General features: G+C 41.5%; 1 protein-coding gene across 1 annotated transcript in view; it reads left to right on the top strand.

Annotated features, from left to right (window-relative positions):
• Window positions 1-25,137, top strand: part of LOC126276571 (uncharacterized) — a 232,052-nt gene extending 206,915 nt beyond the window's left edge. The window contains 2 exon segments of the mRNA XM_049977286.1: window positions 22,522-22,748; window positions 22,830-25,137. Of these exon segments, the coding sequence (XP_049833243.1) occupies window positions 22,522-22,748; window positions 22,830-24,103 (1,501 nt within the window). The 3' untranslated portion in view covers window positions 24,104-25,137.
• The last annotated feature ends 386 nt before the right edge of the window (window positions 25,138-25,523 follow it).

Below are 25,523 nucleotides of genomic sequence, written 5' to 3'. Positions count from 1 at the left end.
AGCCGTCTACACAGTGGGTCAGTTACGGCAAATCTCTGTGGCTCAGGATCATCTCAATACCGGGTGTATACGACCCGGGAGATCCAGGAAAAACCCGGGAATTGTTTAGAATTCCGGGAAGTTTTCATTGTTTTAGTTTTCAGTTAAATTTTTGTGATTTTGACTGGTAAGAACCAATACTCTAACAAAGGATATTACTGTATCCCACTACTGCAGAATAATACTGCAACAACAAGAGGGGGGGAAAAAAACGAAAATAAAACTAAAGTTTCAAAGGTAATGCACCGTATGCAACAACACAACAGTGCTCATACAAGCGTCTGCCAACAGCAAAATGTGTCAAAGGCTTTAGGAAGACTATGCAATGCTTTGTAACAACAAATTGCCTCTGATAAGTGTGGTGTGATAACTGTTTAAATTAGATTCGTTTTAGCAGTTGCGGGCGGGCTCTTGCGCATGCGCAGTTGAGTCGCGTATGAGTAGTACCTTCTCCCGCTTCTGGTTAGAGAAGTATGGCTGGGCGCCACTACTTAATATTGCCCCGGTTCAGAAATTAGTAAAGCTGGGGCTGATGCACGGAGCAGTTTGCGTGACCTGTGTTGACATTTAGTGATTTTGTTGTTTTCTCTTCGTGTATTGCTCTCACGTTAAATGATAACAAAACAGATTTTTGTGGCTGGGAGCTATCAAATGAATTAAAATATGTTTGGATTATTACGGAAGGCTAAAATATGTTATTAGCTTCAGATTTTATTTTCACCTTTCTGACACTCAAACATTAATCGCCTTACAGAACAATGAAGTTATTTTTGCCTGTTTGCTAAAGAGATTTGGCTTTTATTAATCTATTCTGTTGAGACAGTAAATTTATTTGAAACTAAGTGTTTAATTTCACACTATTGACTAGTTTCAACTGTTCACTGCATTTCAAGTGCACGTATAGCATTATGCCTTAATAAAGAACCAAACATGAGATAATACAGTACTGGTACTCCAAAAAAATTTACATATGAATGTGCATTTCAAGCCGAATTATGCATTTTAGTTTGGTTCACGAAATTCTGATGCTCTTGAAGTATCCTTTGGTGTCTTGTTTCTTTTATGACATAATGTAACATCTTTTAATTTTTTACACGTACGAACATATGGGCTTCCTGTGTCATCGTAGCTGCGCAAGCACGGTGACGCTTGTTATCTGGTGCTCTCTTGCAACTGCAGAAACAAATCTATTTGTAACAGGTCGCAGGAAAATATTAGGAATGGTGGTTTGAAAAGCATTACATTCAAAGCAGATTTTCTTTTACCTAAGATGAGCTATGTGCGTGAATGTGTGATGAATTTCTTAAATCACAAAGCGTTTGACTCTCATTTAAAAATCAACTCTTTGAGGACGACCATTTAGAAGAATTTAGAGTCCAGAAGATCAGACATTTACGTAGTTTTTAAAAATTTTACTGGCACATTTGTGTGATGTATCTTGAAGTGTAACAAGAGCAAAAAAATCAACATTATATGTAGAAGCTTAGCTTCTCTTCCAGCATCTTAATCTTCGAGACCAATATTATATGTGAATGCTATGTATATTAATTTATACCAGTAACTCTTCTTGTTTGTGTGTTCGCACTAGTTAAGAGTGATCTTGCTATTTGCTGACTACATCACGTGTCCTATGCTGTCATCAGTTGGCGAGATCACGTGACATTAACTATGACGGGCTTACAAAAGCGCATAGCAATCTCGATTTCAGTGCTTCGGAAAGTGACATGCAGTGTTTAGTGAATCTGAATTTATACCTTTGTAATACGAAAATATACAGCGTACATGTTGCTACACATCAAAGGTCTTTCAAAACGTGTGTTTTCCCCCCCTGAGCTTCATTTTGTAAAGTGGCGGGAAATTCTACTCCGGTATATAAAACCATAAACATTCAAAGGATTGATGAGTTTTACAGTGCCGAATAAGAGTATACTGTCACTTAACACGAAAAAAGTGTATCCTCACCTGGGTGAAAGTGTATTTTTAACCGGGAAATATGGGAATTTTTTTCCCTTGTCCACGTATACACCCTGCAATATGGCTCTGGTTGAAAGTGCCCAAGCCAGCGGACTCAAACAATGTGTTGAAGAGCAGGAGGGGAGACAGGCAGCAGAGTTCACTGGGGTGCGGGACAAGGGGTTGGACCCGCAAGAACAGGTCTTACCCTATGCTAAGGTGAGGGTTGAAGCAGAGTAAGGGAAACTGCTTTGTCATGTCACTGCAGCAGTAGTTTTCCGAACCAGGGGTGTGGAGGGTATACAGGTGCTGGTCACTTGTACTAGACAAATTGGGGTGGGGAAAGGAAAACAGGTTCGGCACTACGGAAGGAGGGGGAGGGATAACAGAGGGGTAATGGTGAGGCCTCAGTCAGCTACCTACAGCTCAGAGTAACGTCGTGTCACTGCAATGGAGCAGTGGATATGGGGTCTGATTATCTTTGGTCTCTGTCACTTTACCACATCAAAGCCATGACATATTCATGTTGTTAGATAAAACAGTGGAAAATCCAGGATGGAATGTAACAATATTAAGAAAGGGAAAGTTGTTACTCACCATATAGCAGAGACGCTGAGTCACTAACATGCGCAACAAAAAGACTATCACAAATAAAGCTTTCAGCCATTAACTTTGTGTCAACATTGAACCCCCCCCCCACAAACACACACACACACACACACACACACACACACACACACACACACACACACACGACTTATTCATACGACTGCAGTCACAGGCATCTGAAACCACACTACAAGCAGCAGCATCAGTGTGTGGTGGGACCAGCGACTGGGTGATAAGGAGGAAGCTGAGGGGGAGGAATAGTATGGTGGGGGTGGTGGACAGTGAAGTGCTGCAGGTTAGACCTGGGAGGGGGGGGGGGGGGGGAGTGGCGGAAAAAAAGAGTAGTAAAAAGTCTTGGTGCAATGGTAGAATGACGGCTATGTACTGCTGGAATGGGAACAGGGAGGGGCTGGATGGGTAAGGATAGTGACTAACAAAGGTTGAGGCCAGGAGGGTTACAGAAATGTAGGATGTATGACAGGGAAAGTTCCCACCTGCTGGTCTTGGTGGGAAAGATCCATATGGCACACGCTGTGCAGCAGTCATTGAAATGTACGATCTCATGTTTGGCAGCATGTTCAGGAACATGGTGGTCCACTTGTTCTTGACCACAGGTTGTCGGTGGCCATTCATGTGGGCAGAAAGCTTGTTGGTTGTCATGCCCACATAGAATGGCCGGATGGTGGGACGTTGGGAGGTGGTGGGAGACTGGAAAGATATGGCAAGGGATATTTGTTATTGTACAAGGTTGGGAGGATAGTTGTGGTCTGTGAAGGCTTCCGTGAGACCCTCGGTATATGTTGAGAGGGAATTGTGAATCGTGTTTTATTCATTTCATAACGTATATTTACAATCCAAGAATATTTCTTGGAATATGTAACACCTTGTATCTGGCTCAAATTTCCAGTTTGTCCTGCATGAATTCATCCTCTGAGTGGTAACACTTCAGTGTCAGTACCCCATATAGCTTTCTATTAAGTGAAACTAAATTCATCTGCATAAACTTGTTCCTTTTTAATTTATAACAAATTTTCATTCCCATGTATTGAGGTCCTTGGGCATACAGTCTGAGGTGGTGGGTGGGGGTCATAAAATTTTCTTTGTTTCTAGTATCATGTGAATGGACAGAATGGTTTCCCTCAAATAATTCATGTCTGGTTTACAAAAATATAATAATCCCATATATGCATAAGGATGGCAGAGTTAATATTTTATGTTTTCTAATTATGGTCGATATGGTTCCTTCTGATTTGCAGTACACATATTTCGAACTATTTTTTTCTGTATTTTTAGTATCTGCACTATGTTTGTTGAGTTACACCAAAAACAATACCATACCTAATAATGGATTCCAAGTAGCTTGTATGTGCTACTTTTCATGTTTCCATATCAGTTGAAGTTGATAATATTTGCAATGCAAATGCAAAGCGGCTCAGCTTTTTGCCAGGTATTCAATGTGTGCCTGCCACCTCAAATTTTTATCTATATTTAAACCTAATAATTTGACTGAGTCAACTTCTTATATATCTTGGTTGTTGTGTACAATCTTAATGTGCTCACATTTTGACTGTTTGATTTTGAACTGCATCACATGAGTCCTAGATATGTTTAGATTCAACCCATTTAGCTGAAACCAAGTTTCTAAGGTACTGAGGGTACTGATCACAGATTTGGGAATTTATTCCGAATCCTGATCTTCAACTAAGACAGAAGTATCAGCTGCAAACAGAACTGATGGGGAGCTGATATTTAATGGTAAGTCATTAACATAGAAGAGAAATAGAACTGGGCCGAATTTTTTCCCAGTCAGAAAAATAATATGCACCGTTTGAAGAGATGCTAACTCTTTGCTTTTTGTTGGATAAGTAGGATTTAAGCCACTGTAGGGCACTGCCGTACTTTCCAAGTAGGTAAACAAGCAAAGGCACGGTTTACAGAATGAAACGCCTTTGTGTGGTCGCAGAAAACTCCTGCCATCTTATTTCTCTTGTCTAATGATGTACTTATTTTCTCAATGAAGCTGTTTACTGCATCTATGGTGTTTTTCCCTGCTGAAAACCAAATTGATTGTTTAGAGTAACACGATACCACAGTTCATCAAGAGTGGCGACTGGCATATTGTGACGAGCCAGTTGCTCGGCCACCATTGACCAGATGTTTTCAACTGGTGAGAGATCTGGAGAATGTGCTGGCCAGGGCAGCAGATGAACACTTTCTGTATCCAGAAAGGCCCGTACAGGACCTGCAACATGCGGTCATGCATTAACCTGCTGAAATGTAGGGTTTCGCAGGGATCAAATGAAGGGTAGAGCCACGCGTCGTAACACATCTGAAATGTAATGTCCACTGTTCAAAGTGCCGTCAATGCGAACAAGAGGTGACCGAGGCGTGCAAACAATGGCACCCCATACCATCACGCAGGGTCATACGCTAGTATGGCGATGACGAATACGCGCTTCCAATGTGCGTTCACTGCGATGTCACCAAACACGGATGCGACCATGATGATACTGTAAACAGAACCTGGATTCATCCGAAAAAATGACGTTTTGTAATTTGTGCACCCATGTTCGTCGTTGAGTACACCATGGCAGGCACTCCAGTCTGTGATGCAGCATCGAGGGTAACCGCAGCCATGGCCTACGAGCTGATAGTCCATACTGCTGCGAATGTCGTTGAACTGTTCGTGCAGACGGTTGTTGTCTTGCAAACATGCCTATCTGTTGATTCAGGGATCGAGATGTGGCTACGCGATCCATTACAGCCTTGCAGATAAGGTGCCTGTCATCACGACTGCTAGTGATACGAGGCCATTGGGATCCAGCATGGCGTTCCGTATTACCCTCCTGAACCCACCGATTAATATTCTGCTAACAGACATTGGATCTAGACCAACGCGAACAGCACTGTCTTGATACGATAAACCCCAATTGCGATAGGCTACAATCCGACCTTTATCAAAGTCGGAAACATGATGGTATGCATTTTTCCTCCTTACGAGAGGCATCACGTTTCACCAGGCAATACCGGTCAACTGCTCTTTGTGTGTGAGAAATTGGTTGTAAACTTTCCTCATGTCAGCACGTTGAAGGTGTGTGTGTGCTGTGTGTGCTGTGTGTGTGTGTGCTGTGTGTGTGCTGTGTGTGTGTGTGTGTGTGTGTGTGTGTGTGTGTGTGTGTGTGTGTGTGTGTGTGTGTGTGTGCTGTGCGTGCGTGCTGTGCGTGCGTGCTGTGCGTTCGTGCGTGTGCGTGCGTTGGTGCGTGCGTGTGCGCGCCCGCGCGCGTGTGTTGGTGCGTGCGTGTGCGCGCCCGCGCGCGTGTGCGCCCCCGCGCGCGTTGGTGCGCCCGCGCGTTGGTGCGTGCGCGCCCGCGCGTTGGTGCGTGCGCGCCCGCGCCCGCGCGTTGGTGCGTGCGAGCCCGCGCGTTAGATTAAACAGTGTGTAAGCTTAGAGACCGATGACCTCAGTAGTTTTGTTCCATAAGACCTTACGACAAATTTCCAATTTGGGGAATTGAGGAAGGTAGTGTTCTATAGAGGTAAGGCCATGGGCATTAGGAATGTTTGTGCAAAGGCAAGTGGCATCAATAATGACGAGCAGGGCACTGTGCGGTAGAGGGACAAGAACTGTGGAAAGTCAGTGGAGCAAATGGTTGGTATCTTTTATATGGGAGGGTAGGTTCCAGTTAAACCCCTCCCCTGGTTCAGATTCAGTGATGACATCTTTGTGATCTGTGTTAAGGGTGAGGGCTCCGTATCCACATTCCTCCTGAACCTCCACAACTTCTCCCCCATTTGCTTCACCTGGTCCTACTCAGCCCAAGAAGCCTCCATCCTAGATTTCGATTTCCACCTCAAAAATGGCTACATTAGTACCTCTGTCCATATAAAACGTACTAACCGCCAGCAATACATCCACTTAGACAGCTACCACCAGTTCCATATCAAGAAGTCCCTTCCATACAGCCTAGTCACCAAAGGCCGTCACATCTGCAGTGACGAGTGGTCTCTCTCGAAATATACCGAGGGTCTCACGCAAGACTTCACAGACCGTAATTATTCTCCCATGCCGTATCTTTCCAGTCTCCCACCACCTCCCAAAGTCCCACTGTCCGGCCACAGAGGAGTATTCCTCTCGTAACTCTGTACCACCTAGGACTGGAGCAACTGAATTACATTCTCTGCCAAGCTTTCGACTACATCTCGACGTGCCCTGAAATGAGAAATGTCCTGCCCACTTTCCTTCCCACCCCACCTACAGTGGCATTCTGCCGTCCACCGAACCTACACAATATACCCGTCCATCCTTACACAACCTGTGCTCCCAGTCCCTCACCTCATGGCTCATACCCCTGCAATAGACCTAGATGCAAGACTTGTCCCTTACATCCTCCCACCACCACCTACTCCAGTCCAGTTACTAACATCACCTACCCCATCAACGCCAGGGCTGTCTGTGAAACCAGTCATGCGATCTACAAGCTGAGCTGCAACCACTGTGCTGCATTCTATGTGGTCATGACAACCAACAAGATGTCTGTACGCATGAATGGCCACCGATAAACTGTGGCCAAGAAACAAGTGGACCACAATGTTCCTGAACGTGCTGCCAAACATGAGATCGTTCATTTCAATGACTGCTGCACAGCCTGTGCCATATGGATCCTTCCCACTAACACCGGCTTTTTTGAACTGCACAGGTGGGAACTTTCCATTTAATACATCCTATGTTCCCATAACCCTCTTGGCCTCAACCTTCATTTGTCACTGTTTTCACCCGTCCAGCCCCTTTCCTGTTCCCATTCCAGCACTACACAGCCATCACACAGTCTTTTTACTTCTCTCCTATTCTGCTACTCCCCTCCCTGCCCCGCCTCACCCCTGCGTTCTGCTTAACCTGCAGGACCTCACTGTCCACCACCCCCATCATACTATCCCTCCCTCTCCCCACCCCAGCCACCTCCTTACCCCCTACACTGTCACCACTCCCATCATGCTCTGGTGCTGCTGCCCACAGTGCGGTTTCATTACCTGCGACTGCAGGTGTGTGTGTCTGTGTTCTGTGTCTGTGTTGTGTGTGTGTGTGTGTGTGTGTGTGTGTGTTTTAATGGCTGAAAGCTTTAATTGTGGTAATCTTTTTGTTGTGCCTATCTGCAACTGAGCATCTCCGCTATATGGTGATTAGCAACATTTCTTTTCATTATATCAAGTTTTTAGATATAATTTTGGAAAAATACACCAAATGAAATTATATCACACAATTTCTGGTGGAAATCAAATATTGAAAATCCAGGATGGAATGTAAGAATATAATGAAAAGGAATAATGAAAAGGAAAGTTGCTTCTCACCACACAGCAGATAGGCGCAACAAAAAGACTGTCACAATATAAGCTTTGTCAAATATAGATCACGCACACGCAACTTGCACTCACATGACTGCAGCCACTGGCAGCTGAAGCCACACTCACGAGTCGCTCTTGTTAAATATTATTATTGCTGCCATAAGACATAAGACGGTTGGTAGGACATGTTCTGAGGCATCAAGGGATCACCAATTTAATATTGGAGGGCAGCGTGGAGGGTAAAAATCATAGAGGGAGACCAAGAGATAAATACAGTAAGGAGATTCAGAAGGATGTAGATTGCAGTAGGTACTGGGAGATGAAGAAGCTTGCACAGGATAGAGTAGCATGGAGAGTTGCATCAAACCAGTCTCAGGACTGAAGACAACAACAACAACAACAACAACAACAACAACAACATAAGACATTACCCTTCGTTAGCTGTCGGGGCCATTATTGGCACATTAGGGACTGTTCCTACCTTAGTGTATGATTCTCAGAGATACAATATATCTAACTTCAGCTCTTCTTCCATTATTCTTGCGTCATGTAATATGCTGGTGCTTCTCATTGCATTAAGCTGTACTGTTTTTATCTCCAGTTGAGATGATGGGTATATATTAGACTGTCTGGCTATTCTCCAATTTTTCCACTTCCTTTGGGAGATTGCTCACTTTGAGGTGGATTGTACCTACAAAACCAGATGCAGGAAAAGTGGAATACTCTCCCTGTAGGTGCATATTCCTTACCAGATATCTTAATGCAGTAGTGATTGCCATTGACTCTCCAGCCTAGTGAGGTCTATCATACTTTCATAAATCTTAGTATCTCGAGGGTGGTACCGACATTAGCCATGGTCAAAGTTACAAATTTATGCAGGACTGGGAAATTAGCTTGGATTTCTCACTTTATGTGAGTGGTCTCCTTAACTGCTTTGGCTGACGAGCATGCTTTCCATCTGACCCAAATTCTCAACTTATTGCACACTGTTAAGTAACATCCCTGTCTATTTACTTCATTTGCTACCAATGTTTCCTATATTCCCGCAAGACGTTTAGACCCTATTGTACATCCACACTGAGGATATCACAGCGGTCAAGCTTACAGATAAACTATATTTGTTTGGTGTCTGTTGTGTTGGACATGTAATATTGCATCTGATGTTGGTACCACCCTTGAAATATTGATATTTATGGCTGTCTGTTCTATCAGACATGTCCGACAGAACGGACATGACACACATATAGTACTTCATAAATCTAACACAGATCTGCTCCCATCTGTGTTCTGTTGTATACTTGGCTGCAGTTGGTGTTTTGTTTTCTGTGCAAAGTGGTTCTTAGTCTCTCACTGTTTATTACAAATTTGTATTTATTTATTTACTAGTTTCTTTTCCTCAACTATATAGGAAAAAAAACTGATCAAATGTTGCACATGAATTGTCATGAATATAGCACATAAAATTTTAATGTAATTTCAGATGTGTTGTATAGCTAAGCATTATGGTGTGTAAAAGGGAAAAAAAATATACATGTAATATATACATAAAAAGAAAAATAATAAAATGATAATTAAGAAATGAAGTCTACATATTACCATATCACCATCTGGTGTGCTCATATATGTTCATCTAGAATCCAGAAAGACATGCTACTGGTCTGCTACAACATGCAGCATTTGTAGATGGCAAATTGTGTAATTTATAACTGTGTACTACACTACACTAAACTACAGCACATCACTACACTTCTGTACTTCACTTCAGAACCAAGCTGGAGTTCTCATTTGTCTGGATAGTTAGCCCCATGTGTGCTCAGGATTCATAGGGGCTGTGGCGCATGAGGTGTAGAAATTTGGAGATGGCTATTCGGGGCTCAGAAAATTCTTCATGGTATTTTCCCTGAGGCTCATCTCCTCACTGCTTTCAGAAGGTTGTTGTAGGTGGATGTTTCACTGAGGTGTGTCTCGTTGTCATGATGTATGGTCTCTTCTTGGTTGTCTCTCAACCATGTAGGCTTGCAGTTTATAAGCTGATATTTTATCTGTCAGCAAGTTCAGTTTATGCCCCTGTTCCTCATTCATTATTATAGTAGTATTACCAAAGATGTTCCTATGCTGGTCTGTAACATCTTTTTGAATGGCACGTTCCCAAAGGTTGTTATCCAGGGTGCTGATTGCTCCACAGTCATAAGTGTCTGTAGTGCATTGTCGCATTTTTAGTAAATAGCTGGGATATGGACCATGTCCCGACAGGTAGGTCTCCCTTGGTCAGAAGGAACTGTGTCATTCTTGTCCTTCCTTTTATTTTAGGAAGGAGCTGATAGCTTCTCTTTGCTGTTTCTGCCCTGCCCCAGATTTCTTGTGATGCTCTATCAATGCATGCCTTGACTATTCATTCAATGTGGCTGTTATGCCTAACACATCTACATCTGCGAAGATACTCCGCAAGCCACCATACAGTGCATGGCAGAAGCTATCCTGTACCACCAATTGTCATTTCCTTTCTTGTTCCATCCACAAATAGAGCAAGGAAAACCGACTGTCTATATGCCTCCATATGAAACTTAATTTGTCGTATCTTATTTTCATGGTGCTTACGCGCAATGTATTTTGGTGGTGGTAGAATCGTTTGGCAATCAGCTTCAAATACCAGTTCTCTAAATTTTATCAATAGTGTTTCTCGAAATGAATGTCGCCTTCCCTCCCGGGATTCCCATACAAGTTCCTGAAGCATCTCCGTAACATGTCGTTTGAACCTACCAGTAACAAGTCTAGCAGCTCACCTCTGAATTGTTTCAGTGTCTATCTTTAATCTGACCTGGTATGGATCTCAAACATTCGAGCAGTACTCAAGAATAGGTTGCACCAGCATCCTATATGCAGTCTTCTTTACAGGTGAACCACTCTTTCCTAAAATTCTCTCAATAAATTGAAGTCGACCATTCGCCTTACCTACCAAAGTTCTCACATGCTCATTCCACCTCCTAACGCTTTGCAATGTTACGCCGGCTGTGTCAAACAGGACACTAGTAATACTATATCTGAATGTTACAGGTTTGATCTTCCTACTCATCAGCATTCACTTACATTTAGGGCTGCACATGCCCTTACATTTAGGGCTTGATGCCAATCATCACACCAACTGGAAAGTCTGTCTAATTTGCCTTGTATCTTCCTACAGTCACTCAGTTGTGACACCTTACCATACACCACGGCATCATCAGGAAATAATCGTATATTGCTGCCCGCCCTGTGCGCCATATCATTTGTATGTGTAGAAAAAAACAGCGGTTCTATCATACTTCCCTGGGGCACTCCTGATGATACCCTTGTCTCTCATGAAAACTAGTCATCTAAGACAACATAATGGATTCTATTATTCAATAAGTCTTCAAGCCCCTCGCATATCTGTGAACGTATTCCATATACTTGTACCTTCGTTAAAAGCCTGCAATGGGGCACCGTGTCAAATTCTTTCTAGAAAACTAGGAATATGGAAACTGTCTGTCTGCTTTTCTCATTTTACCATGTGAGAAGGGGACAAGCTGAGTTTCACACGAGCGATGCTTTCTAAAACCATGCTGTGGACATAAGTTTCTCAGTCTCAAGAAAGTTTATTTTATTTGAATTGAGACTATGTTCAAGGATTCTGCATCAAATAGAAGTTAGGGACATTGGCCTATAATTTTACAGGTCCGTTCTTTTACCCCTCTTGTAAATCTCCTTTACTGTGTCGTATTCACACTTTTTGACCCAATATTAAGCACCTCTCTTTATTACGGCATGGTGTACAGGTAGCAAGTTTAATATCACCAGCAGCGCCTCAGTCAGTTTGTTCTCTATGCCGATGTCTGGTGCACGAATACACTTTTCTGTGATCACCATTAGTCCCGTACTGTCCTTACCTGTCTGGCTCTATGATCCTAAATGCTGAACCCATAGTCCACAGTAGTGAAGTAAAATTGTAATGTGGTAGATTCTTATTGCAATTAATGCCAGATGAAAACTTCTTTGGCCAGATATTGCTATTTTGTTTCGGATTTTAATGCCTTTTTCTACATGTCAGATGGCTGACAAAAGTGCATCATAATCTCATTTTGAGTTCTTCGAAACCAACATACTGTGTTTGGTGGCATTCATATTTATACTTTTGTAATATAAAAATATGCAGTGTATGTGTTGGTGCGTATTGAAGTGAAGCAAAGCAAGCGCTGTATCATGTATAAGATACAGAGGCGAGCGAGTGCACGGGACTTACCCTAGTTCACTGCTAGTAGCGTCACGTCATCGTAACGCGCCTGCATATAGTATTGCACCACATTTAACATAAAAGTAAAAATTAAGATTTGTGTGTAAAACTTTGTTAAAGTATAGTTCTATGTAATAATGTTTCAGGTAACAAATCTTAATGTTATAAAATTAGTAGTTTACGTAAAATTCACGTTTTGAAAGAAAAATAGGAGGCGCTAAATAATGACGCTAGGAAGCCAAAATTTGGTGAGAAGGTGCAGTAAGAAGTCATTAATGAGTGGTGCTGGTTTCCAAAACCATAAAACTAAAATTGACTCCAGAATCCGCGTTTTTCGGAAAAATCAAAGGCGCGAAATAATAGAGCTACAATATTGAAAATTGGTAGGATGCTTCAGTTCACCCTAATAATAATAATGGAAATACCACAATCAGTTACCTCTTCTAGTTTTTTAGTAATTTAGTAAAAACTACTTTTGTGAGTAAAATGTACATAAGCATTATAGATTAAGTACTTTAAATTTTAATGATAAAACAAATTCTTTAAGACCAATGATCAGATAGGACAATTAACAAAGCTACACCAAGTTTTAGTCTTGTAGCATAATTAACAGCTGATACAAGTCTTGATAAAGCTATGGTTCAGAGGTAACAATCTACCGTTGGTTCCATTGTAAAAATTCTAGAGAGTAAAGTTTTAATTTTAGCGGGCTGAGATTTTCTACGTGCTTCTGTACTGCTCAGATGTATGTATACAAAAATTGAGAAGTTTGTAAAGCTATTATTAAATGTGATATTTAAGATTATGTGCCTGAGATAGCGATCATTTGGAGGCTGCAGGCATCTGCATAGGAATGGAAAGAACAGATACTCTCTTGGCGGTACGCGCCGGAGCTATATAAAAAGAGCGGCAGAGGCAGTAGGAAGCTCACTCCGCATTAGACCAACGCCTAGTCCACGCGAGCTTAACGTCCGATCGCGCCTCGCCTCGGGTGACGTCATAGCGGGCTGTGACATGCGCGTACTTAGCAATGTAAACGGACATTGAAAATCGCGAGGACTGTACACCGTCCTGGATCGTTTAGACTTCGGTAACAAACTGTTATTGTGCCGTCCGTGTGAAGTATAATTCCGCGTGGCAAGTGGTGACTAACTCCACTTTTAAGGCGAGCATTAATCTTTTTTTTTAACATTATTGCGAACTATTAATAGAGCACCGTTAGTTAGAGTAATGAACTATTCGGGAGGAACTTGCTGTAGAAGTCGCCTCTGAACTATTAAACGATTGGCTGAATTAACAATATTTAATGTCTTTAGCATTTCAGAAGTTTCGAGTAATTTGTGTGAGCCTTTAAGATAATAAAATCTTGTTTGGAACTTTAAATTTTATTGAAGCAGCCCTAATCCCGTGAAGAACTATGGATATTTTTCGTTTAGCTGGGCTGTACAGGAATGTGGCCGTGCAGACTGGGAACTAAGGTCAGTAAGTTTCCCTTCGCTTTCTGACTGGCCACCAAATTAGTTGCCAGGCTCGCGTGATTTAAGGTGGCAATGTTCAACTTTCATTCAACATTAATCAACGACTTCTTCGCCGTCCCACATATGTTGCATCGGCAATAGTCTGTTACGTGAAATGAACATTCAAACAACACCATTCGACAACTTCTTCGCCGCCCCACAGAAGATCTTCCCAAAACATGTTTTTTCACTATCTAAGGTGCCAATAATTTCTACGTGTGTGGTGTAAAACATGTACCATTCAAAGGATTGACAATTTTTACAGTTCAGAGTGAAAGTATACTGTCACATAACATGGAGAAAGTGTATTTTCACCTGGGAAAAGGGGTCAAGAGGAATGTTCGATCAAGTCGTAGCCTTTGACCAATGACATAAGTTAATGGCTGCCATCACAGCACCTTTTGGTGCATATACTCCCATTTTTACTGTTAGCTGGTGAAAAGACAAATTTGAAAAAAAAATAAATAAACTGGTTGTGGCGATACACTGCTCTGTGGCTTAGCCCGAGGTATAGGTTAAGTTCGAAGGCAACAGTTTAGTTACGAGTTGGCAAAACCAATGAATGTATTACTAAAAAAACCTGGTTGTGGTTATGGACTGATCTGTATCTTTGTCCATTCTAAAAAAATTGCCAATAAAATCATGTTATAGTCGCCATATTATTTACGCTGTTTGTCGTGTTTTTTCCAATGTGACTGGTGGTAGCCGACGACTAGTATCAAACATTCGTCTATATTGCAAAAATGTGTATTTTCACCCTGGATTTTTTTTTTAAACCGAGAATTTTATTTCCTTGCCTGCATGCGCACCCTGTCATATTGCATAAAAATTTTGCTTTTCGTCGCTGTTAACTCCAAGCTACCTATGTACATCATTTCTTTTCGTGGATTGGTCATTTGTTCTGATGTGGGGTTTCTCGTTCTTGATAACATTTATTTTAGTAACATGTAAAAGGTTTTGTGTGCTGCTATTGTTAGTTTGTGTTCTGCGAACCATTAACTTAGTGCTTCAAGAACTGTTATACTATTTTCCTCTAATTCAGCTCTTGGGAAGAAATCTACTATAATTAGCTCATCAGTTGCATAGGTGATGCAGCCTCTAGTTTTAAACATGGCTGACAGCAGCTACTGTAAATAAATTTTCAGTATATAAGCTATATAGCCAATAGTTGCATTAGACCATTTGACTATATACTTTATATATTGCAGCCTCTAGTGTTGTTATACTCTGCAGCTGATTCAGTAATAGCTCTGTGCCAACATCTCAGAAATCTGGACCACAAACAGTGGCCTGTGGGCAGCCTTGGTGATGCCTTTCTCAGTTTTGTTTCCAGGGCATTCTAATTGCACCTGTCTGTCTGTACAGTAACCTCATGGACTGTTGTACAGACACCTGGGACAATCCATCCGTTTCAGTCTATTGAAGAAAAGGGGAGGTAACTACCACAAATTATCAAACACCCCACCTATATCACTCATTACGCCTATAACATATATGCCATCTGTAGTGTTTGCAGTATCCGTTGTGTGATTTATTTCTTGAAACCGTACTACAGGGTGTTCATGCCTCTACCTGTCTCTGGTCCCTCAGGCAGTGGCACAGCTTTTCTTGTATTTTGGCAAGAGCATTTATCAAACAGATCGGCCTGTAAGATTTTGGTTCCCTTGGGTCTTTTTCTTCCCGGTGTTTTTAGTATATTGATTTTCGAGATTTTCAGTTTCTGGGCACCTGTACCCGCAAAAAGCATTTGTTTAACAACTCTGTTATACATGATAAAATTTGGTCCACTATCTAATGCAACCTTGTGCCAGTATTCTATCAGATCCTGGTGCTTTCTTTTTCTTTAAGTTTATTGTTACTGGCCTCACTTATTCCTAGGTAAATGAAATCGTAACACTATTATTCACATCCTGCTCTAGTAATAGAGCAAGATGCTGATAGTACTCTGTGTGTTCCATCATCGTGTTACCTGGCAATAATTCTTTGAGTAGGTACTGCACTGATGTCTCCCAGTCTGTCATCATTGTGCCATCACGTCATCTCAGGGTTGATAATGAAGTGTGCAGTTTCATACCCTGCATTGGAACAAATCTTTTAACCTTTGCTCTGTATTTTATTCCTGCTACCTTCAAAATTTAAAAGAATGTATTCCAGTCAGTATTGTCAAAGGCTTTTTCTAAAACTAAAACTAAAACTAAAAACAAAACATAGATTCACATTTCTTTAACCTATCTTCTAAGATAAGTTGCATGGTGAATATGGCCTTGTATGTTCTTATATCTCTTTTTCACCCAAATTGGTCTTCCCCCAGATTCAGTTCTACCTATTTTAACATTCTTCTAGAAATAAGCTGTGTATGTTGCAACCATGATTTTTAAATATTCACACCTGTCTTCCTTGGAACTGGAATTAAGATTAGTACCCTGTTGAAGTTTGCAAGCAATTCGCCTGTCTCATGTATCTTGCGTAACAGGTGGAATAGTTTTGTCATTGTAGGGAGTACTAAGGATCTCAATAATATTGAAGGAATATCTACTCCAGGTGTCTTGTTTCAGCTTGTAGCTTTCAGTGCTTTATCAAATTCTTCTTACAGTATCAAATCTCCCATCACATTTTCATCTGTTTGTTCTTCCATTTCCATAACACTGCCTTCCAAGTTCAGTATCTTGTAGAATTAAGGTCAATTCACAGTTTGTGTCATGCCAAGTCATAATATTCCACAATGCAGTTCAAATAGTGTCATTCATACAGGCTGTCAATGGGCCATCATGTTAATCATGTTATGTAATGTCACATCACCATTTCTGGGGTAGAAAGTTTTGATAGACTAGTCCTCTACTAATATCGGAAGCTGGCCTCTCTTTCACCACACTTACTCATGTTATAATAGTGGAGTTATCGCTTTTGTGTCTTCTTAACCTCTTTCTTTATTATTTTGATTTGTTGTCATGGCAAACTGCAAATGTTCCTTGACAACTTGGATACATTCCCACTGAGTGTTCTTCCATAAGTGAGGTCAGGTATCTGAAGACAAAAAAATGATGTAGGTTTGCAATAATTGAACAGTGCTGATGCTTATGCTATGTATAAAGGAGAAAATAATTTGATGAAGCAGTGTACATTAAATAACATTTTAAAGTGAAAACAATCAGCTATAATGAGGGAGGAAAAATAAATTGTTAATGACATAATTTGCTGTGAAGGAAGGAAAAAAATAACGGATGAGGTAAACAGGCCCACATATTCCCTTGTAAATATTATTTGAGATATATATTCTGGCAAATAAATGTCAGTGTTTTGAAATGATGTTTCACTTTCAGCACTTTGCCACACAAAACTGATCAAGAACATATGTCACAAAGTTCACTATGGCCTAATAAACTACATAATGTTGTTGCCTCACTTCTGATACTATACTCCAACCTTTTATATCATAGATGGCATCTCATAACCTCACTTTTATCATTCAGCACTGGTCTTCAGCACATTGACAGACTTGATGTCCAGTGCGAATTAGCCTTTAAGGACCATATGGTTCATGTTTATAGTAATAATTCTGGAGGGTGATTAACATTAGGAATTGACAGGGATGTTTTTGTTCCAAGAGAGAATTAGGCATTCCTTAGCTTTTAATATTAGTTTCAATCAGGGAGTGAAGCAGAAAACACAGGTCAACTACTTCCCATTGGTAACACTGGTACACATGCACAGCTCAGGCATTGTATGCCTATTGGCTGTTCTGCCTCATATTGAAATATTATTAAGAAGGGAGAGGAAAGGGATTAGAGAGAGATGGAACAGCAGGTATAGCAATTTATTGCTGTTTAATTGTCCTATTCTGAGGACTGACTAACAGAGAGTCAGTAAATGTGATGACAGTGCTTACAAGAAACTTCACAGCAGCTCAAAATTGAAATCAATTTCTCTTATAGCAATTTATTCCTACTTTTTATTTGGATTAGGAATTTACTCCTTTTTTATTATCCATGTTGTTTTTGTGGTCTTCAGTCCTGAGACTGGTTTGATACAGCTCTCCATGCTACTCTATCCTGGGCAAGCTTCATCATCTCCCAGTACCTACTGCAACCTACATCCTTCTGACTCTGCTTACTGTATTCATCTCTTGGTCTCCCTCTATGTATTTACCCTCCATGCTGCCCTCCAATACTAAATTGGTGATCCCTTGATGCCTCAGAACATGTCCTACCAACCGATCCCTTCTTCTAGTCAAGTTGTGCCACAAATTTCTCTTCTCCCCAATCCTATTCAATACTTCCTCATTAGTTATGTGATCTACCCATCTAATCTTCAGCATTCTTCTGTAGCAACACAATTCGAAAGCTTCTATTCTCTTCTTGTTCAAACTATTTATCGTCCATGTTTCACTTCCATACATGGCTACACTCTCACAAATACTTTCATAAACGACTTCCTGACACTTAAATCTGTACTCAATGTAAACAAATTTCTCTTCTTCAGAAACTCTTTCCTTGCCATTGCCACTCTACATATTATATCCTCTCTACTGCGACCATCATCAGTTATTTTGCTCCCCAAATAGCAAAACTCCTTTACTACTTTAACTGTCTCATTTCCTAATATAATTCCCTCAGCATCACCTGACTTAATTCGACTACATTCCGTTATTCTTGTTTTGCTTTTGTTGATATTCATCTTATATCCACCTATCAAGACACTGTCCATTCCATTCAACTCCTCTTCCAAGTCCTTTGCTGTCTCTGACAGAATTACAATGGCATCGGCAAACCTCAAAGTTTTTGTATCTTCTCCATGGTTTTTAATACCTTCTCCAAATTTTTCTTTTGTTTCCTTTACTGCTTGCTCAATATACAGATTGAATAACATCGGGGAGAGGCTACAACCCTGTCTCACTCCCTTCCCAACCACTGCTTCCCTTTCGTGTCCCTCGACTCTTATAACTGCCATCTGGTTTCTGTACAAATTGTAAATAGCCTTTCGCTCCCTTTATTTTACCCCTGCCACCTTCAGAATTTGAAAGAGAGTATTCCAGTCAATATTGTCAAAATCTTTCTCTAAGTCTACAAATGCTAGAAACGTAGGTTTGCTTGTCCTCAATCTAGCTTTTAAGATAAGTCGTAGAGTCAGTATTGCCTCATGTGTTCCAATATTTCTACGGAATCCAAACTGATCTTCCCCAAGGTCGGCTTCTACCAGTTTTTCCATTCGTCTGTAAAGAATTCGTGTTAGTATTTTGCAGCCGTGACTTATTAAACTGATAGTTCGGTAATTTTCACATCTGTCAACACCATCTTTCTTTGCGATTGGAATTATTATATTCTTCTTGAAGTCTGAGGTTATTTCGCCTGTTTCATACATCTTGCTCACCAGATGGTAGAGTTTTGTCAGGTCTAGCTCTCCCAAGGCTGTCAGTAGTTCTAATGGAATGTTGTCTATTTCCGGGGCCTTGTTTCGACTCGGGTCTTTCAGTGCTCTGTCAAACTCTTCACGCAGTATCATATCTCCCATTTCATCTTCATCTACATCCTCTTCCATTTCCATAATATTGTCCTCAAGTACATCGCCCTTGTATAGACCCTCTATATACTCCTTCCACCTTTCTGCTTTCCCTTCTTTGCTTACAACTGGGTTTCCATCTGAGCTCTTAATATTCATACAAGTGGTTCTCTTTTCTCCAAAGGTCTCTCTAATTTTCCTGTAGGCAGTATCTATCTTGCCCTAGTGAGATAAGCCTCTACATCCTTACATTTATCCTCTAGCCATCCCTGCTTAGCCATTTTGCACTTCCTGTCAATCTCATTTTTGAAACGTTTGTATTCCTTTTTGCCTGCTTCATTTACTGGATTTTTATATTTTCTCCTTTCATCAAATAAATTCAGTATCTCTTCCATTACACAAGGATTTCTACTAGTCCTCGTCTTTTTACCTACTTTATCCTCTGCTGCCTTCACTACTTCATCCCTCAGAGCTACCCATTCTTCTTCTACTGTACTTCTTTCCCCCACTGCTGTCAGTTGTTCCCTTATGCTCTCGCTGAAACTCTGCACAACCTCTGGTTTAGTCAGTTTATACAGGTCCCATCTCCTTAAATGCCCACCTTTTTGCAGTTTCTTCAGTCAGTTTTAATCTACAGTTCATAACCAATAGATTGTGGTCAGAGTCCACATCTGCCCCTGGAAAAGTCTTACAATTTAAAACCTGGTTTGCTAAATCTCTGTCTTACCATTATATAATCTATCTGATACCTTTTAGTGTGTCCGGGATTCTTCCATGTATACAACCTTCTTTTATGATTCTTCAACCATGTGTTAGCTCTGATTAAGTTATGCTCTGTGCAAAATTCTACCAGACGGCTTGCTCTTTCATTTATCTCCCCCAATCCATATTCACCTACTATGTTTCCTTCTCTCCCTTTTCCTACTCTCGAATTCCAGTCACCCATAACTATTAAAGTTTCGTCCCCCTTCACTACCTGAATACTTTCTTCTATATCATCATACATTTCATCAATTTCTTCATCTGCTGAGCTAGTTGGAATATTTACTTGTACTACTGTAGTAGGCATGGGCTTCGTGTCTATCTTGGCCACAATAATGTATTCACTATGCTGTTGGTAGTAGCTCACCCGCACTCCTATTGTTTATTCATTATTAAACCTACTACTGCATTACCCCTATTTGATTTTGTGTTTATAACCCTGTATTCGCCTGACGAAAAGTCGTGTTCCTCCTGCCACCGAACTTCACTAATTCCCACTATATGTAACTTTAACCTATCCATTTCTCTTTTGAAATTTTCTAACCTACCTGCCAGGTTAAGGTATCTGACTTTCCACGCTCCGATCCGTAGAACGCCAGTTTTCTTTCTCCTGATAACGACATCCTCTTGAGTGGTCCCCGCCCGGAGATACGAATGGGGGACTATTTTACCTCCGGAATATTTTACCCAAGAGGACGCCATCATCATTTAATCATACAGTAAAGCTGCATGCCCTCAGGAAAAATTACGGCCATAGTTTCCTCTTGCTTTCAGCCGTTCACAGTACCAGCACAGCAAGGCCGTTTTGGTTATGTTACAAGGCCAGATCAGTCAATCATCCGGACTGTTGCCTCTGCAACTACTGAAAAGGCTGCTGCCCCTCTTCAGCAACCACACGTTTGTTTTCTCTCTCAATAGATACCCCTCCGTTGTGGTTGCACCTACGGTACGGCTATCTGTGTCATTGAGGCACGCAAGCCTCCCCACAAACGACAAGGTCCATGGTTCATTTGGGGGGGCGGGGGGGGGGGGGGGGCGGCATTATCCATAACAGAAACAAAAGCTCTTCTGAACTATGTAATAAATCTAAAACCAATGATTAAATACATCACTCTTCATCTCTTCATGACCGTCACTGGATTTGCAGGATGTATATTGGCCATCAAACCAGTCTCAGGACTGAAGACCACAAGAACAACATATATTGGCTTTGCAATTCTGATAAAGCAATGCTCAGATGATCTTTTTTTGACAGAAAGTAAGTCTGCTTACGTTGCCATCTGCCCTTCGAATAGTGCCACATGTGCTTTCTGGAGTGTTTTTGATTCAGCCAGGTCTCACTAAGGTAAATAACAGGACACCAATGATTTTCCTTTCCGATATTTTGCATTTTTCTCAGAAAAGTTGCCTTAACTGTTACAGCATTAGGTCTTTCAATCAGTCTGTGTTTTCCATTGTTCCATTTTCTGTAACTGAAATCCAAAGACTAGAATTCTTCCACTCAAATGGCAACCCCCTGCGAAAACAGTTTTGTAGTGTAAAACATTTGCTACCTTTTGGCTTGTATGATATTCACCATGGTCATAAATTTCCTATACGGTACAATGAACAAGTCTTGATGGAAATAGTCTATATTAGTGACAGTTATTCTTCCACTATCATCTTTCCTTGGAGAATAAAACTTCTGACCACAGGTTCCCATTGCCTAGACTACTGCATATATTCTCTGTGTAGTTCCTAATCAAATACTACCACATGCTTTTGCTGTATCAAGCTGCAGTGCTAATAAAATTGTGATTTTCTGTCATTGTCTTAAAGATCACAAAGAAATTTGTATATGTCGTATATGACTCCCTTTGGCTCCTCGTGTTTCGAAATTTGGTCATCTCACTTTGTAAACAAAAATAGAAATAAACCTTGATGAAAATCACGTCTCTCTTGGCAGATATGTGGCATTTTCGTACAGGAAACACATAAGTGAATGCGGGGTAGAATGGTCCCTGCTATAAACTTAATCCTATCAAATGGTGCATCCATTGCAATGTGTATTGTGTGAAGTAGCAGAAATGGTGTTTGTAATCTTTAAGGAAGTGCAAAGAACTTACTTATTACATTTTTCCCTTGACCATCTTTTCTTTTATATTGCATTACAATGTGAAAAAATGGAAGAAAAGGGCCCCAACTGATGGTCCATGATTGACTTAGAGTTTAGTATTACAGAAACGTGTACAGTTTATTGTCGTGATAAATCAGGGATAATGGAGTGCATGTTTGCAAATTATTGTAGTAACATATTCTACTTGTAGGGCTATTATTGCTTCTTAGAAACAGTATACAATAGAAACCTGAACTGTACATGAGAGGAAATTTTAAAATATCAAGAGAAAAAAGTGCTAATGCGATTTATTTCAATTCAAGGTGTTTTCTAATTGAAATAATATTTAAAAAGTGTCAGTCCTTAGAGTATTATCTGCTGTGTTTTACAGTTAGTTGTCACCAAAAATGCTCTGATGTTTCCAGTTAATTTATTTACTTTCTTCATTTTTCTCCCTTAAGGTGCCCACTGTTCAGTAAAAACGATGACCTACATGTCAAGGCTGTGGAAGAAGAAGCAGCAAAGGCTAGAAATGAGGCTCTAGCTAAGAATCCTAATATACAATTGAAACATGATCCAACACACATACTTCCAGAACGGACTCAGCCAGATGTTCCTGATCGACATAATGTTCATTTTGTGCCATATAATGGAAGATATCCAGTTCATGTGAATTTACACTTGCCAGGTTTGCTTCATTTGCAAGTAAATATTAATCCTTTTTACAATGAAAATCCAGACCACATTGCTCAATTGCCTAACTATGCAGCAGGTGCAGCGGAAATTTTGCCAGCCCGCCGTCACCACAACGTACACCCTCCGCCAGGTGGTGCAGCTGAGCTGAATTGGCTGAATCCAGTAATTGCTGTAGGTCAGCAACGTTTCATGGTAGCCCAGGGGCCTCATATTGTGGTGGAAGGACCCAGGCACGGTGCCAGGCTAATAGTTCCCCCTGGAATCGACAATGGGCCAGAAGCGCAAGGACAACAGGACAGGCCTGCTGTGAGGCTAATAGTTCCCCCCAGATTCGACAACGGGCCAGAAGCACAAGGACAACGGGACAGGCCTGTGGAACGGGTTCCGCTGGCCAGACCGCCAGTGGGACAGGGTCAGCAGGTCGTGGCAATGGCACAGGCGGTAGTGGCAGCAGCAGTGCACCAGCAGCATGCCAGGATGATAGAATTGACGCACGGTCACCGTGCGAGGGCGGCAGAAGCGGCGCACGGTCAGCGTGCGAGGGCGGCAGAAGCGGCGCACGTTCAGCGTGCGAGGGCGGCAGAAGCGGCGCACGGTCAGCGTGCGAGGGTGGCAGAAGCGGCACACAGTCAGCGGGCCAGGGCAGTAGAAGCGGCACACGGTCAGCGGGCCAGGGTGGCAGAAGCGGCGCACGGTCAACGAGACAGGGCGGCAGAAGCGGCGCACGGTCAACGAGACAGGGTGGTAGAAGCGGCACACGCTCAGCGACCCAAAGGAGCAACACAGCGTCATCAGGTTATGCTGGTGGCATCAGCAGGAGGGGCTCAGGCTCTGCAGGCCTGGCAAGGTGCTCAGGGACAGCAGGTGAGGTTGGCAGCAGCACAGGGACAGCAGGCAATGCCAGCAGCAGCACAGGGACAGCAGGCAATGCCAGCAGCAGCACAGGGACAGCAGGCAATGCCAGCAGCAGCACAGAGGCAACAGGCAATGCCAGCAGCAGCACAGGGGCAACAGGCAATGCCAACAGCAGCACAGGAGCAGCAGGCAGTGCCGGCGGCAGCACAGGGACAGCAGGCCCGACCTGTGGTGCCGCACCGTCTGGTTAGGCGAGCAGCGGAGGCTCAGAGAGGCAGTCCCGTGGCACACCTCCTGTTAGCAAGAGTTCAGCGGCAGCTGCCACCACCTGCAGAAGGTCAGCCTGCAGCTCAGCTGGAAGTTCCTCTAGTCAACCATCCTCCACTGGCAGCTGATGACTTTGTTGCCCAGTGGTTAGCTGCAATTCCACCCCAGCTGGAAATACCAGTCGCTCAGGATCAACAAAGACCACAGGAACCTTTGCCACATTAGAGAGGACAAATTGTCTTCTTAAAAAACTACAATTTTAGTATCTGATAGGTGAATAATTTTAGACAATTTGTGCCAATTGTGTTTTAAGTTTTCATCACATGTTCTTGTTGTTCAGAATCCTATTACTTTATTATCTGTGTCCCCCTAAAGGTTATGTGCTGTAAACCTGGAATAACATCACGTTATTCGATGAGTGTTACTGAATAAACCAGTATGTTACTTACATAGTGTGTTTCCTGTGTGGAACCAGTGCAACCTATACGGGCTGAAATGGACCCTAGTCGACTGTAAAAATATTGTATACCGTCAGTAGCAGCTGTTTACACAACCCATTTAAGCACAAAAATTTAACATTTTTCTGTGAATTCTCTCTCTTACATATACAGCAAAGAATGTTAAATTATGTGCTGTGTGATTCTCTCTCTCTCTCTCTCTCTCTCTCTCTCTGTGTGTGTGTGTGTGTGTGTGTGTGTGTGTGTGTGTGTGTGTGTGTGTGTGTGAGAGAGAGAGAGAGAGAGAGAGAGAGAGATTAGCTGAAAGAGCTAAACACATTAATATGTTTTACTGAGAATGTATAAAAATATTGTAAATCGGCGGGGGTCTCTCAGTTTCTCGAATAATAAAAAAAAAAAAAGAACTTTGTGTCTCTTTTTAAATAAACACCCTGTAAAGCTTTTACTGAGTGACTTCACTGTTACCAATTCACATATATGTATATCCCTTATTACTAAGTTGAAAGTTAAAAGATACTGAGCAAAAGTCTATAGAAATCATACAGTATGATTTTGTATATAATATTCCATAATTTAATGCTTATTTGAAAATGGTTCATTCTGAAATTTAAATTGTCATTTTAAGAATGATTTAGCAGAGTTAACTGGGGATCCTCTGGTATATATTTTTCATATGTAGCACAACATGTGAAGGTGTCTTGCCAAAGAAAAACTTGTACAGTGTATATTTAAGGAAAAAATACGCTTAGATTGTATTTTATGTCCTGTGTATGTGCGTCTCTTCCCCCCCCCCCCCCCCCCCTTATCAAACTGTTACAGAGAGCATAGACTGAATAGACTGATAAAAACAGGCTCCATGGTGTGCAAAAATAGCCAGCTAGTTATCACAACAAACGCTTCTTAAGAATTGAAGACACCTCAAAACAGTACTCCACATATTATGCTGAATAATTTATGTAACATTCATTCTATCTTTTGGTGTGTTCTCTACTCATGTGAAGCAATTTTTAATATTCTGAACACTTTACAATTTGCAATCTAAAACCGATACTGAGTAAAAATGATTCAGTGGTAAACTGTCAATCCCGAGCAAGTAGAGGCCAGTTAAATGATAGTGTCTTGATGAGACAGGAAAAAACTGAAATACACACACTCAGGAGGAACAAGGAAATAGTGGGAGATGTTTT

The sequence above is a fragment of the Schistocerca gregaria genome, chromosome 1, assembly GCF_023897955.1.
Source record: "Schistocerca gregaria isolate iqSchGreg1 chromosome 1, iqSchGreg1.2, whole genome shotgun sequence".
In the NCBI taxonomy this organism is placed as follows: Eukaryota; Metazoa; Arthropoda; class Insecta; order Orthoptera; family Acrididae; genus Schistocerca; species Schistocerca gregaria.
Note: the sequence above shows the minus strand (reverse complement) of the source record. Positions and strands in the feature narration are given on the sequence as shown.